The sequence below is a fragment of the Amblyraja radiata genome, chromosome 2 (assembly GCF_010909765.2).
Source record: "Amblyraja radiata isolate CabotCenter1 chromosome 2, sAmbRad1.1.pri, whole genome shotgun sequence".
Taxonomy (NCBI): domain Eukaryota; kingdom Metazoa; phylum Chordata; class Chondrichthyes; order Rajiformes; family Rajidae; genus Amblyraja; species Amblyraja radiata.
Genome location: NC_045957.1, coordinates 7430424 through 7446947, shown reverse-complemented (window position 1 = coordinate 7446947; position 16524 = coordinate 7430424). Strand labels below are relative to the sequence as shown.

At 50.8% G+C, this 16524-nt stretch overlaps 1 protein-coding gene across 1 annotated transcript; it reads right to left on the bottom strand.

Moving 5' to 3' along the window:
• Positions 1 to 10648: 10648 nt before the first annotated feature.
• On the bottom strand, positions 10649 to 16319 carry LOC116983999 (riboflavin transporter 2-like). The gene is made up of 3 exons (XM_033038023.1): positions 15344 to 16319; positions 11900 to 12023; positions 10649 to 11262 (listed from the first exon to the last, which is right to left on the bottom strand). Exons 1-3 carry the CDS (start codon positions 16267 to 16269, stop codon positions 11050 to 11052), a joined length of 1263 nt encoding a protein of 420 aa, XP_032893914.1. The 5' UTR covers positions 16270 to 16319; the 3' UTR covers positions 10649 to 11049.
• Between the last annotated feature and the right edge of the window lie 205 nt (positions 16320 to 16524).

Genomic DNA, 16524 nt, shown 5'->3' with positions numbered 1-16524 from the left:
TTGCCCTTCTGCCCTCAGCAAAGCGTTGCAGGTCCTTCAAATCACACACCACAAGATTAACGAACAGTTTCTACCCCAAGGCCATCACCACTGAACTCTGCACTAAACACACACCCCCATTAGCCAATATTTTGTAATGCTACAACACTAGGCTGTGAAATATTGCACATTATGACTTGACTTGATGTTTTTCTTGCCATTATTATTTATCTGTTACGTTGGAGCTCCGGTCGGGCAGTGCCTGAAATTTTGTTGTATGTATTTACAATGACAATAAAGTGTAGTACAGGTATTGTTATTATTATTATTATTATGGTTATTAATTTATTGTATTGAGCCTATTATATATTTATCTGTGTAGTATTGTGTTTACAGGCTTGTAAAGGTACAGCAAGTAAGAATGTAATTGTTCTGCTATTATGGTGCTATAAGAGTCATAGTACAGTACATAAACGGGCCCTTCGGCCCAACTTGCCCATGCAGACCAAGATGCCTCGTCTACACTAGTCCCACCTGCCTGTGTTTGGCCCATATACCTTTAAGCCTTTCCTGTCCCAATGTCCCATGTTTGTAATAGAATCTGCCTCAACTACTTACATTTACAGCTCATCCCGTGTACCTTCTGTGTGAAAAAATTGCCCCTCGGATTCCTATTAAATCTTTCCCCTCTCACCTTAAAGCTATGTCCTCTGGTTCTTGATTCCCATACTCTGGGTAAAAGACTGTGCATTCATCCTATCTATTCCCTTCACGATCTTATACACCTCTATAAGATCACCCCCTCAGCCTTCTGCGCTCCAAGGTTAAAAAGTCCTAGCCTGCCCAAACCTCTCTCTCCCCATAGTCCAGGCACTTCAGTCCTGGCATTTGTTGTTGGTAAAATGACAATTAAACTCCCTTGGCACATAAGGATTTTGCTGGACATTTGCTTTGCCCTCAGTTGACCAAGAGGGTTCGTATCGGAAGTGGATTTGAATTCAGGCTGAAGGGCGTGCTAAAGGGCTTGTCCCACTTTCACGATGTAATTAATGACCTTTTTAACTCGTGGACATTTTTCATCAGGCTAGAAAAACGCCCCGACCTACATGATGCCATGAGCACCTACGACTAGCATCACAACCTACCTACGACCTCCCATGACCTCGTGACGACCATGCTGCGAGTATGAGTCAAGGGGCAAACTCGTCAGAGGTCGTGAAAGTGGGACAGGCCTTCACTCTTTGCCTGCGCTCGAACGAAGGCAGCCATTGTTCTCTCAGACGTGGGAAAGAGAGCGGAGGTTTCATTACCTGCCCGCAGGAGGGCATTAGCTTGTAACCAGAGCTGCAAGATAGCGGGAGAGGCAAGACAAGATGCTGGGCACACCCCGTAACCAAGGGAACCTTCAACGCCCAGCGACTCAGGATAAAAACCCTGCAGGGGGAGATGAGGTCATCAGCAATCAAGAAAAGAACCCAGGAATTTGGAGAGACCCAGCGGGTCAGGCAGCGCATGTGGAGGCAAAGGGCCGGCCGATGGTTGGATCAGGAACGGAGGTAATCAGACCAGAAGATAGACAATAGACAATGGGTGCAGGAGGAGGCCATTTGGCCCCTCGAGCCAGCACCGCCATTCAATGTGATCATGGCTGATCATCCCCAATCAGTACCCCGTTCCTGCCTTCTCCCCATATCCCCTGACTCCGCTATTTTTAAGAGCCCTGTCTAGCTCTCTCTTGAAAGTATCCAGAGAACCGGCCTCCACCACCCTCAGAGGCAGAGAATTCCACACTCACCACTCTCTGTGAGAAAAAGTGTTTCCACGTCTCCGTTCTAAATGGCTTACTCTTTATTCTTAAACTGTGGCCCCTGGTTCTGGACTCCCCCAACATCGGGAACATGTTTCCTGTCTCTAGCGTGTCCAAGCCCTTAAACAATCTTATATGTTTCAAAGTTGGGTTGGGAAGATTAGAAGGATGAGGGAGGGGGGGGGTGGGATCTCACTGAAACTTACTGGATAATGAAAGACTTAGATAGAGCCGACATGCAAAGGATGGTTCCAGTAACGGGAGAGTCTAGAAGTCTAGAACCAGAGGGCACAGCCTCAGAATAAAAGGATGTACCTCTAGAATGGAGATGAGGAGGAATTTCTTTAGCCAGAGTGTGGTGAATTTGTGGAATTCATTCTCACAGACGGCTGTGGGGGCCAAGACATTGGGTATTTTTAAAGCCGAGATTGATAGGTTCTTGATTAGTAAGGATATCAAAAGTTATGGGGAAAAGGTAGGAGAATGGGGTTGAGAGGGGGAAATAGATCGGTCATGATCGAATGGCGGAGTAGACTCGATGGGCCGAATGGCCTACCTCTGCTGTCTTATGAGTTGCGAGTGCTCCGATTTCTGATGGGCTTGTGGTTGCTACACCGCTGGACCCAACCTTGGCCTCAACAGCATTTCTCTCTCTCTCCTCTCCCCACAACACCCTGTGTAGTGTAAATGTTTGTCTTTGTCCACCTTACATCCCAGAAAGTCTTCTTGAGGGAGGTGGGGGTGGTGGAGGGGGGAACACACACCATAAAGTCATACAACATGGAATCAGGCCCTTCAGCCCATGTTGTCCATGCCATCTCTTGGCCTCCTGAGCTAATCCCATTTGCTTGCATTTGGCCCATATCCCTTTAACCCCTTCCTATCCATATCTCCATCCCAATATCTATCAAAAGACCCTCAGAGAAGAAAATGTTCCTCCTTTCCAACTGAGATGGGAAGCTTGTGATTCTGAAACTGTGCCCCGCTGGTTCTATACACCCCCACTGTGGGGGAAACATGTCCATCATCCACCCTGCCAATGCCCCCTCTCTAAGATCACCTCTCATTCCAACCCATGACACCATCAGCTGTGTGATTCTGTGACACCCTCAGGAGTGTGGACCCACGATACCATTTAACGTGTGACTTGTGCGCATTGGACCAGTGACATCATTTAGCGTGTGACATCAGTGTACACATCACCACGTGGTTCAGTAACTTGAATGTCCAGGAAGGAAGGAGATTACAGAGAGTGGTAGACACTGCCTGGTCCATCTCGGACACTGACCTCCCCACCATCAAAGGGATCGACAGGAGGCACTGCCTTAAAAAGCATCTGATATCATGAAAGATTCACACTGCCCTGCCCACGCTCTCATTTTATTCCTACCATCAGGAGGAAGGTACAGGAGCATGAAAACTGGGACTTCAGGTTCAAGAGCAGCTTCTTCCAAGCAGCCATCACACTCTTGAACAATTCACAACCCAACCTGACCTTAGGCTTGAACCAGTACAGGATTTGTTTTGGTTGCACAATGTACTTTGGTTTGCATTATCATTATCATGGCCATTAATTGCTAATTGGATATTTATTTAATGCATTTATAGGTCTCAAAAGCTGCAGCAAGTAATAATTTTATTGGAGACACAAGGAATTGCAGATACTGGAAGCTAGAGCAAAATACAAAGTGCTGGGGGAGCTCAGCAGGTCAGGCGGCATCATGGAGGGAATGGACAGACAATGTTTTGGGTCGTGACCTTCCTTCTGCTCCCAATACATTTGGCAATTCAACACTTTTGACTCTTGACCCGTGTACTTTGGTCATGTGATCTGTGGGCTTGGGACATGACATCATTGTATGCGCTGACTTGTGACATCATTGTGCGGATGACTTGTGACATCATTACATGTGTGACCTGTGACATCATTGCGTGTGTGACCTGTGACATCATTACGAGTGTGACCTGTGACATCATTGCGTGTGTGACCTGTGACATCATTGTGCGGATGACCTGTGACATCATTGTGCGGATGACCTGTGACATCATTGTGCGGATGACCTGTGACATCATTGTGCGGATGACCTGTGACATCACTGTGCGGATGACCTGGGACATCGTTGTGCGGGTGACCTGTGACATCATTGCGTGTGCAAAGCATGGATTTCCCAGCTGGTGACCTCACGGAGTGTACGACTGATTCTGAGAAACATCAAGCACGTTAAGGGGAATCTTCAACTTGACTGGTCTGGTGCGATTTCACTCAGGAAAGCATCACAGTGAAACCAGACCCACGTGAACTGCTTTTAGAGGGTATTTGCTAGGTATTAGCTACCAGAAGGGGTGGAAGATTGCAACCTTCACGTGGTCCGCCCAGTTTCGACTAATGTAATCAACTCGACGTGCACAAATGGAAGATCAAATACAGCGTTGTCCTACAACTTTAGGCTGTGCACGCCACACGAAAGAAGAAGCTACCAGAAGAGGTTGGACAAAATTGGATTGTTTTCTCCAGAACGCTGGGGGTTGAGGGGAGACCTGATAAACGTATATAAAATTATGAATGCATAGCTAGGGTAGACAATCCAGAACCAGGGGCCACAGATTAAAAATAGGGGGTAAGCCATTTAGAAAATGAGGAAAAACCTTTTCACCCAGAGAGTTGTGAATCTGTCGAATTCACTGCCTCAGAAGGCAGTGGAGGCCAATACTCTGGATGCTTTCAAGAGGGAGTTAGATAGAGCTCTTAAAGATAGTGGAGTCAAGGGATATGGGGAGAAGGCAGGAACGTGGTACTGATTGTGGATGATCAGCCATGATCACTGTGAATGGCAGTGCTGGTTCGAAGAGCCGAATGGCCTGCTCCTGCACCTATTGTCTATTGTCAGTCAGAACCTATCTCCGAGGGTGGAGACATCAAAGACTAGAGGACTAAATGCTTTAAGGTGAGAGGGGCAAAGTATTAAAGGAGCAAAGATGCCGAGCAACTTTTATTTACAGTGAGCCTGGTGGGTGCCTGGAACGTGCTGCCAGGGGTGGTGGTGGAGGCAGGTCCGATAGTGGCACTGTGGGATTTGGGATAGGCACATGGGTAAGTAGGGAATGGAGGGATATGGATCATGTGCAGGTAAAGGAGATTAGTTGAAATTGGCATCGTGTTTGGCACAGACATTGTGGGCGGCCGGGCCCATTCCTGTGATGTACTGTTCTATGTTCCAAGTGTCGCATGTTGACAAGCCCAGCTTTTGGGATAAAGGGTCTAATAGTTGACTCCAAGAGGAAGTCTAACACAAGCAGATTCCCGCACACTGCCCGCCGTCAACAAATACTTTATTGTGTCACGGTGTTGAGTGCCAGCCAGCTGGCAATGAAACCTGAGGAACATTGAATGTACTGTCCACCAGTTGGACTGCGAGCAGCAGGCTCAGGATAGCAGCACCTGGAATCAGGGGGGGTGGTCCCGCCCAGAATTTTGAATTAGGAAAAAGAGGTCTCTTTGGTCTTAGCTGAGTGGACTATCATATACATCAGAATATAAGACAGCACAGGAACAGGCCCTTCACTCCACAATGTCCACGCCAGGTTAAACTAATTTCCGCTGCATGCACGTGATCCATATTCCATCATCCCCTGCATATCCACATGCCTGTCCAAATGCCACAATCATACCTGCCTCCACCACCACCGCAGGCAGCGCATTCTCGACACCCGCACGACTCTGAAAAAACTTGCCCCGCATCTTCTCCTTTAAACTCTGCCTCTTCAAGCCTCTAGGCCTTGGAATTTTCACCCTGGGAGAAAGGTTCTGGCTGTCTATCCCATCTACGACTCTCATATATCTATATACTTCCATCAGGTCTCCCTGCAGCCTCCGGCGCTCCAGAGAAAAGAATCCAAGTCTGTCCAACCTCTCCCAGTAGCTAATACCTTCTAAACAGGTATCAATACCTTCTAATCCAAACCCTTCTGCTCCTTCTCAAGAGCCTCCACATCCTTCTTGTAATGGGAATAGATGAACAGTGCGTTTATAAGTTCAGAGGTTATAGGAACAGAATTGGGCCATTCAGCCCATCAGGTGTACTCTGCCATTTAATCGTGGCTGATCTATCTCTCCCTCTCCATTCTCCTGCCTTTTCCTCATAACTCCTGACACCCGTACTATTTAAGAATCTGTCAATCACCTTAAAAATATTTCTTGACTTGGCCTCCACAGCAGTCTGTGGCAATGAATTCCACAGATTCACTACCCTCTTACAAGAAATTCTTCCTCATCTCCTTTCTAAAGGCATGTCCTTTAATTCTGAGGCTGTGGCCTCCAGTCTTAGGCTCTCCCGCTCCACATCCACTCCATCCAAGCCTTTCACTATTCAGTAAGTTTCAATGAGGTTTACCTTCATCCTTCTAAACTTCAGAATACAGGCCCAGTGCCTTCAAATGCTCATCATATGTTAACCCACTCGTTCCTCCCCCTTGACTCCATCCAAGGACCTAAGCAGTCTTTCCAGCAAAGATCTTAGAGCGGAGCAAGATGGTCCACTCCTGCGAAATACAATGGACTGGCGTGTAGTACGCATCGGAGCGTAACTTCTGCCATTTCAGTAAACCCGACCCGCCTTATGCCTCTCCCATGATGTGCAGGAGTGCTGTAATGAGCATTGTGGGGGAACAGTTTGTGTGTTTATAAATGTTTTAAAAGTTTTTTTTAAATTGGCACATACCTTGTACAGGGAGAAACTGCAGATGCTGGTTTAAACCGGACAGACACAAAAGGCTGGAGTAAATCAGCAGATCAGGCAGCATCTCTGGAGAGGAATAGGTGATATTTTGGGTGATTTTTCAATAGCTGCCATGACCTGTTTGATGTCATCCTTCACCCTGCTCCTGGTCTCGGCCCGCACCGATCTGTCGGACATGCTGTCTGTGTCTGTGTCCGAAATGTCACGTATTCCGCTCTATAATCTTTGCTTTGGTCCGTCTGTCCGCGCGTTCGCTCGCTCTTGGTGCCGGCGCTTCTCCCCTCAGACTCCGCCAAACAAACACACACACACACACACAGCATGTCCGGCGGATCGATGTGGGCCGACACCAGGAGCAGGGCGAAGGATGGCATCAAACGGGTCGTGGCAGCTTTGGAAAAAGTATGGAAATGGTAAGGGGGAAATTAAAAAAAAACACCTGAAGGAAATAGATGTTTAACAAAAAAAAGGGGGGCCAGCGGTCGCTCCGTGTCCGTGTTGGAGGGAAGGGTTTGGAGGATGGTTTGAGTTCCTCTTTCCCGTAACTCAGTCTGAAGACCAGTCTCGATCCGAAATGTCACCTATTCCTTTTGTCCAGAAATGCCGCCCGACCCACTGCATTTTGTGTCTATCATTTTGGGGACGACAGATGGCACAATGGGCTAAGTGTTCGGCTGGCAACCGGAAGGTAGCCGGTTCGAATCCCGCTTGGAGTGCATACTGTCGTTGTGTCCTTGGGCAAGACACTTCACCCACCTTTGCCTGTGTGTGAATGTGTGTGAGTGACTGGTGGTGGTCGGAGGGGCCGTAGGCGCAGATTGGCAGCCACGCTTCCGTCAGTCTGCCCCAGGGCAGCTGTGGCTACAGAAGTAGCTTACTACCACCGAGTGTGACTGAGGAGTGAATGAATAATGCGATGTAAAGCGCCTTGAGTATTAGAAAGGCGCTATATAAATCCCATCCATTATTATTTATTATTATTATCCTTTAATCTCTCAGCCTGATATAGCAGAATCTCTCTGAATTAGCTTGAAGCCATGACGGAAGCCGGTTACGGAAATGGCGCTGAGTATTACCCATGACCCTACTACGGCTTTTTTAGCGGAGTGGACCATCTTGCTCCGTTATAAGATCTTTGCTTTCCAGGTGAGGCCGAGGTTTACCTGCACCTCCTCCAATCTTATCTATTGCAACCGCTGCTCTACATCGGTGAGACCAAGCGCAGGCTTGGCGATCGCTTCGCCCAACACCTCCGCACAGTTCGCATTAACCAACCTGATCTCCCGGTGGCTCAGCACTTCACCTCCCCCTCCCATTCCGAATCCGACCTTTCTGTCCTGGGCCTCCTCCATGGCCAGAGTGAGTCCCACCGCAAATTGGAGCAGAAGCACATCATATTTCGCTTGGGTAGTTTACACCCCAGCGGTATGAACATTGACTTCTCCAATTTCAGGTACTCCATGCTATCTCCCTCCTTCCCCTCCTCTTCCCAGCTTTCCCACAGCCCACTGTCTCCGCCTCTTCCTTTCTTCTTCGTGCCCCCCACATCAGTCTGAAGAAGGGTCTTGACCCGAAACGTCACCTATTCCTTCACTCCATAGATGCTGCCTCGCCCGCTGAGTTTCTCCAGCATTTTTGTCTACCTTCGATTTTTCCAGCATCTGCAGTTCTTTCTTAAACTTTCCTGGGATCATTCGTGTAAACCTCCTCTGCACCCTCTCCATCATCACCACATCCTTCCTCAAATAAGGGGTCACAAATTGCTCACAATACCCCAAGATGCAGACTGACAAGTGCCTTATGAAGCCTCAGCATTATATCCTTCTTGTTTCATTTTGATCTGCTCACAATAAATTCTAGGAGTGCATTTGCCTTCCTTATTACCAACCTGACTTGCAAGTTAACTTGAAGGTAGACAAAAATGCTGGAGAAACTCAGCGGGTGCGGCAGCATCTATGGAGCTAAGGAAATGGGCAACATTTCGGGCCGAAACCCTCCTTCAGACTTGCAAGTTAACTTTTTGGGAATCTTGCACCCGCAGTCCCAAGTCCCTTCACACCTCCGATTTCTGACTTTTCCCTCCATTTAGAAAATAGTCTACGCCTTTATTTCTACACCAAAATGCATGACTCCACACTTTGCTACACTATATTCCATCTGCCACTTCATTGCCCACTCTCCCAATCTGTCCAAGTCCTTCTGCAGAGTCCCTGCTTTCTCTACACTACCTGCCCCTCCAACTATTTTCATATCATCTGCAAACTTGCCACAAAGCCTTCAATCCCCTTGTCCAAATCATTAATATACAACGTGAAGAGCAGCGGCCCCAGCACCGACCCCCGCAGAACTCCACTAGTCACTGGCATCCAACCAGAGCGTTATTGCCACTCTTTGCCTTCTGCCATCCAGCCAACCTGCTATCCATGCTAGTATCTGCCCTGTGATACCGTGGGCTCTTTAGCAGCCTCACTTGTGGCACCTTATTGGAGGCCTTCTGAAAATCCAGGTAAACAACATCCACTGACGCTTCTTTATCTATCCTGCTATTTACTTCTTCAAAGAATTCCAACTGGTTCATCAGATAAGATCTCCCCTTCACAAAACTATGCTGACTTTGGTTCCATGAGTCCTTCCCAGCCTAGCAATGTCCCCTTCACCTTGTCCAGAGTAACAGGAGATGTCTATCTCGCCCAGGGGAGAAAGAGAGGTTTGGAGCATGGAGGAGGACCATCCTGATCCAACCACCTGCTACCTCAGAGCAGGAGAAGGGGCGGGCAATGGGCTCTTTTGGATCAGTGTACATTGGGGGAGGGTGGAGCAGAGCATTCGTCCTCAGGATAGTGCCAGTGCACAGCTAGCCTTCCTGAACATGGGCACCATCCCAGCAGAATCTTACCCCAGAACCTTTTCCTTCCCAGATCTTCTACAGGAGTCCACGGAAGAATGTGTGGTTGTGTTCGCCCATTACAGGAAGGACGTGGGGGCTTTGGAGAGGATGCAGAGGAGGTTTACCAGAACGCTGCCTGGGTTAGAGGCTATTAGCTACAATGAGAGGTTGGACAGACTTGGATTGTTTTGTGTGGAGCGCCAGAGGCCAAGGGGAGACTTGATACGAGGTGCATAGATAGAGTAGGCAGTCAGAACCTTTTCCCCCCCAGAATGAAAATATCAAAGGCTGGAGGGCATAGTTGTAAAGTGAGATGTGCGGGGCAAGATTTAAAAAAAAAAAATTTACACAGAGGGCGGTGGGGGCGTGGAACGTGCTGCCAGGGGTGGTGGTGGAGGCAGAAACAATAGTGGCATTTTGGATATGTACGCGGCTATGGATCACGTGCAGGCAGAGGGGATTAACTTAGCTTGGCATCATGTACAGCATGGATGTTATGGGCCGAAGGGCCTGATTCTGCTATGTACTGTTCTACAAGTCGTGCTTTGGGTGACCGGGTGCCAGATAGCTAATCTAGAGGCACTTTGTTGCTTGTTTATCGTCATTGGTTGGTGCGGGCGAGGTTGGTCGGGGTTGGAGGTGGAACGGGGGGATGGGACACGGGTATCTGAGGCCAGACAGCTTCGGTGCGGGGTGAGTGGTGAGGAGCTCAGCTCCCCGTCCTTCTCTGAAGCTCGGGAGTCATCTTCACGACTTCTTCCACCAACGAGGGGCTTCCTGGCTCTCCGGCGCCGACACTTCAGTCTCTCGAGGGGAAAGCAGACGAGAATCCCGAACACTTACATCCGACTGACCCTCTGGGATAAAGGCCAATGGCAAGCCTTTGTTGTGGAATATCGCCGGCCGGCCAACAACAGTGGATGGGACTTCCCAGGGGAATCACGTGAGATGGAACATGATGCTGATCAATTGATTGAAAGGAAACAGCATTGAAACTGGCCCTTCGGCCCATCGAGTCCACGCCCACCCTTTCACAAAGGTTTTGTAGATTCTATGACTCTTCCATGTTATCCCACTTTCTACACACTAGGGGCAGTTTACAGAGGGCCAATTAACCTACAAACCCGCACGTCTTTGGGACGTGGAAGGAAACTGGAGCACCCGAAGGAAACAGGGAGAACGTGCAAACTCCACGCATGGACTACACCCAATGTCAGGATTGAACCCGGGTCTCTGGCGCTGTGAGGCAGTGGCTGGACCAGCTGCGCCACCCTGTACGTTCTCTTGCTCCTACCACACCCCAATGCGATTTTAGAAGACACATTCCCAGTTCTTGGAATTCTTGGAATTCTTGGAAAAGATGCAGGGTCCACATCATCGCCAGCAGGGGACCGAGTGGTGGTCTCACCACCGCCATCTTCTCCAGGGATCTGATGTTGTACATGATGGAACAGCAGCAGAAGCCTTGCCTACCCCCTTTCTCCCACCAACTCACGCCTCAACACCAGGACACCAAGAAGGAGCTCAGATCACCTAGTGAAGGGGGCAAGATCATGGGCGACCAGGGTAGGTGGTACAGTGGGGGGGGGGGGGGTGTCCAGTCCTCTCCCCCCACTCCTCGCCCAGGGGTCCGCCCGTGGTCACACGGGGCACTCCGTGTTGCAGGGGTCTCCGGAGCGGAAGAGGTTGTAGACGCTGACCAGTGGGAACATGGCGAGTGCCCCCAGCATGGAACCCAGCTGCACCACCGCCCCGCACCACACGAGGGCGCTGCGGCCCTCGTCCCGCATGATCAGGCCAATCATCACCTTCACGTAGGAGAGGGTCCCAACGAAGAGAACCCAGGACAGGACCTGACGTGGAGAGAGAGAGAGAGAGAGAGAGAGATGGGCACCGTTAGACACACACAGTGAACTGTACATCCCTCCACCATCACCCCTCACCGCCAGTTCCAAGCACCCACTAAAAGCTGTCTCGGAAAAGCAGCCAACATAATCAAAGACTTGTCCCACCCCGGCCATTCCTTCTCCTCCCTCCTCCCGTCGGGGCAGAAGGTACAGAAGCTTGAAAGCGCGCACCACCAGACTCAGGAACAGCTTCTTCCCCTCTGTTATCAGGCTTATTAACAGTTTTTATTCCCTAAACTACGGCACTGTCCAGGTCACCTCTACCCCATTGCGGACATTGGACTTTGTCTCTGGAACTGATGCGAACAGGCGAGTATTTGCACGCTGGCCACGGAATCAGATCTGCGATCACATATTACAATCACTCCACACTTGGGGGATGAGAGCACGGAGGATAGAAAAATAAAGCTCATCGCCCCCATAGGGCAGCGAGCAGAGGGGACACGGGCGAGAGGGACTTGGTACACGGTGGGACATGGGCGGCGGGGTTGTGGGCCTCCCAGTGGAGACCAATTGGTTTTCTTTCATCGGGTGAGTTTCCAGGCTTCAGACTGTGGTGGTGGGGGGAGGAAACGTTACTCACAATGAGGGGGGTGCCCGCTGTGGAGTGGACCAGCCAGGGGCACGGACTGAGGGCAGCCATGCCCATGATGTAGGCTCCCACTGCTGTGCCAGCTAGCGTCAGACATCCCATCAATCGGAGAGACCTGCGGGGAGAGAGGAAGAGGGCGAGAGGGAGGGGTGGGGAGAGGGGGGAGAGAGGAAGAGGGCGAGAGGGCGAGAGGGAGGGGTGGGGAGAGGGGGGGAGAGAGAGGGGAGAGAGAGGGGGGAGAGAGAGGGGAGAGAGAGGGGAGAGAGGGGGGAGAGGGGGAGAGGGCAAGAGGGCAAGAGGGAGGGGGAGAGAGAGAGGGAGAGGTGGGGAGCGAGAGAGAGGGGGAGGTGGGGAGAGAGGGGGAGAGGGAGAGGGATAGAGGGGGAGAGGGTTTCAGAGACATAGAAACGTACAGCTCAGGCCCTTCAGCCCAACTAACCCACGCTGACCATGATGCCCCATCTATACTGATCCAGCATGAAGACTGCATCCTTATATGTCTTGCATAGAATCCTTCATCACAAAGCAGGCCCTTCAGCCCAACCAGTTCATGCCGACCAAAAACTACCTAAACGAATCCCATTTGCTCACATTTGGTCCATATCACTCTAAACCTTTCCTATCCATGTCCCTGTCCATGTCCCTATCCATGTCCCTGTCCAAATGTATTTTAAACATTGTAATTATATCTGTGTCAACTACCTCCTCTAATGCGCTAGGCAGAACTATATTCTGCGCTCTGTATCTTCCCCTTTGCTCTCCCTATCGTATTTGAGTTTGACGTGATTACATTGATGTATAGTATCATGTGACCCAATTGGATAGCATGCAGAATAAAGCTTTTCACTTCACCACGGTACAGGTGACAATAATAATCCCAAGGGCTCGACTGGTTTGGAGCCTCCGACATTTCTGCTTCCCTGCCACAGGAGGGCGATGGCGAGCCACCATTCTGCACAGAGCTTGCCCATGCCCACAAGAGAAGGAGCCACAGCATTGATTGAGCAGAGATTGAGGCCACTTGGTCCATCTACATAGATGCTAGTATGGTCTAATCTGATTTAAATCCTCCTGTATCCTTTGCCAGCCTTGTTCTCTGTCTACAACTATTGTAAGGAGCACAGTGGCGCAGCGGTAGAGTTGCTGCCTCACAGCGCCAGAGACCCGGGTTCCATTCTGACTACGGGTGCTGTCTGTACGGAGTTTGTACATTCTCCCCGTGACCTGCGTGGGGTTTTTCCCGGGGTCTCCGGTTTCCTCACACACAAGTTTGTAGGCTAATTGGCTTGGTATAATTGTAAATTGTCCCTGGTGTGTGTCGGATAGTTGTGAAGGGCCTGTCCCACTTCCACAACCTAATTCACGACCTTTTTTACTCGTGGACATTTTTCATCAGGTTAGAAAAACGCCCCGATCAACTTGATGCCACGAGTACCTACGACTAGCATCACGGCCGGCTACGACCTACCTACGACCTCGTGACGACCATGCTGCGAGTACGAGTCAAGGCCACACTCGGCAGAGGTCGTGAAAGTGGAACAGGCCCTTTCGTGTGTGGGGATCGCTGGTCGGCGCAGACACGGTGGGCCGAAGGGCCTGTGTCCGCGCTGTATCTCAAAACTAAACTTTTCCAAACTTTGCATTGTCTACAAACTTGCTAATCGACCCATCCAGAAATTCACTCACTTCTGGAGTAATTCAGCGGGTCAGGTAGTATCCCTGGAAAACATGGATAAGCGATGTTTCGGGTTGGGACCTTTTTTCAGACTGATTCAGACGAAGGATCCCCTCCGTCCATGTTCTCCAGAGATGCTGCCTGACCCGTTGAGTTACTCCAGCAATTTGTGTCCTTTTTTAAAATATAAACCCGCACCTGCTGTTCCTCCTGCCAAACATTCACTCACTTTCCCTGTAACCCTGCACCTTGTTTATCTCTCAAACCCCTTTCGCATTTGAAAGCCCTGATAGACTGTCCGTAAAGGCAGCAACTTCTGCCAACTTTGGTCCTCATTCTCCAAGTTCTTCACCCCTTCTCCACGCATGGCGCTTTGACCCCTCAAAGATTTTCATGGCTCCTGAACTTAGCTTCCCTCTTCCATTTTACAGAGGCCAATTAGCCTACAAATACCTTTAAATACCTGGGATACAATTTGGTTTGGGAATTGCTCTGCCCAGGACAAGAAGGCTCTGCAGAGAGTAGTGCGTTCGGCCGAACTCACTATGGGAACTACACTCGCCCCCCCTGCAGGAACTATACATCAGAAGGTGCAGATCCAGAGCCAACAAGATCATGGGGGACCCCTTCCACCCCAGCAACAGACTGTTCCAGCTGTTACGGTCAGGCAAACGCCTCCATTGCCATGCTGTGAAAACAGAGAAGGAGTTTCTTCCCAGAGGCCATTAGGACTGTAAACTCCTATCTCACCAGGGATTAACTTTACTGGACCAATTTATTGTTGTGTGGTGTCTTTTTAAATTGCCGTTTCTTCTATTTTTTTTCTCCCACAAATATGTAATTCTGATTCTGGTCCATTCTGTTTTGTAGTTTCTTTGCACAATCCGCAAGCATTGCCACTTTTCATTTCACTGCACATCTCGTATGCGTATGTGACGAATAAACTTGACCTGACTTGACTAGAAATACTTACGTCTTTGGGATGTGGGAGGAAACCAGAGCACCCAACTACTGGCCACCCCGTAGACTACCACTATCCCACACACACACACACACTGGAGACAAAGTACAATGTACTGGGTACAATTAACCTACAAACCCGCACGTCTCTGGAGTGTGGGAGGAAACCGGAGATCCCGGAGAAAACCCACGCGGTCACGAGGAGAGCGTAGAAACTCCACACAGACAGCACCCGTGGTCGGAATCCAACCCGGGTGCTCTGGCGCTGTGAGGCACCATCTCTCAGTTGTGCCACTGTGCTGCCCTACTCCCTTACACCCCAGCCCCCTCCCTCCACATCACCCATATATAACCATATAACAATTACAGCACGGAAACAGGCCATCTCGGCCCTTCTAGTCCGTGCCGAACACTTACTCTCACCTAGTCCCATCTACCTGCACTCAGACCATAACCCTCCATTCCTTTCCCGTCCATATACCTATCCAATTTATTTTTAAATGATAAAATCGAACCTGCCTCCACCACTTCCACTGGAAGCTCATTCCACACAGCCACCACTCTCTGAGTAAAGAAGTTCCCCCTCATGTTACCCCTAAACTTCTGTCCCTTAATTCTCCAATCATGTCCTCTTGTTTACATCTTCCCTACTCTCAATGGGAAAAGCTTATCCACGTCAACTCTGTATATCCCTCTCATAATTTTAAAGACCTCTATCAAGTCCCCCCTTAATCTTCCATTCCCCTCTTCCTCCCTCATTACCCCTCCCCTGGGGTAGACTGAGCCCCCCCTCTACTCACCGGTTGGGGTAGACCATGGCCACGAAGCAGGCCAGTGGGTTGGCGAGGGCACCCAGGGCGGCGGAGAGGTGGTATGCAGGCGCTCCATAGGGCAGGCAGGAGTAGGTCTGGATGGCGGGCAGCACTGCGTTGGTCAGGGCGTTGACCCAGGCCAGCGCCAGGAAGAGGGCCAGCGGAGAGGGGTGGCGAGGGGGGCCGGGGTCCACCATGGCCTTCTGCTCCGGCTCCTCCTTCCCCTCGCCGGCCCCCGGCCTCGCCCTCGGCTCCTTCCGCCACGTCGGGGAGAGGCGGTCCAGGAGCACGAAGGCCAGCAGGCACAGAGCCATCACCCCGCTCAGGAAGAAGAAGAAGACCTCGGGCGGGAAGTTGGCGGGACGGTAACTGGCCACCGTCCCGTTGCGGGACCCATTGCCCCCGACCCCCTCCCGGCAGCTCACCACCCCCGCCCCCTGCGCCAAGGCCACCAGCCCCGGCGCCAGCCCGCTGAGACCCTCACCCACAAAGTAGGTGGTGAGGAAGTGGGGCCTCAGGCGCGCCATGAAGGGCAGGAAGGTGACGGAGGAAGTGCAGTCCACCAGGGCCAGGAAGAAGGCGAGCACCAGCAGGGCCACACTGCGCCGAGTCCCGGCCACCAGGCTCGTCCTCTTCCAGAAGAACGGCAGCAGGAAGGAGGCCAAGACCCCCACGCACACCACCCCGTAGATGATGCCCCTCTCCCCCCTGCGGCCCGGAGACAACTTGTGCTTCACCGCCACCAGAAGTGGTCCCACATTGGCCAGTTGGATGACAATGGTGAGGTAGGAGGGCAGGTACCAGCCCTCTGGGACTTGGGGCACCAGGAGAGGAAGCTCCACCCACAGGCCGTTGATTGCCACCCAGGAACCCATTCCGAAGAGGACCACCAGAAGGTGGACCACCGGAGACATTGCGGGCGCCAGCCCAGGTTTCCCCCGTCTCCCGGCCCGGCTACTGACACCTCACGCTCACCTGCAAAAGAAAAGACAAAACAAATAATCATGCTAAAAACATTTCCACTTGAGTCAGGCAACCGAACCATCCTGTCACCAACTAGACAAGCACAATCAAGGACGAGTCTCACCCCAGTCAATCTTTCCTCTCCCCCTCCCATCATTCAAGAGGTACAGAAGTGCGAAAACACACACCTCCAGATTCAGGGACAG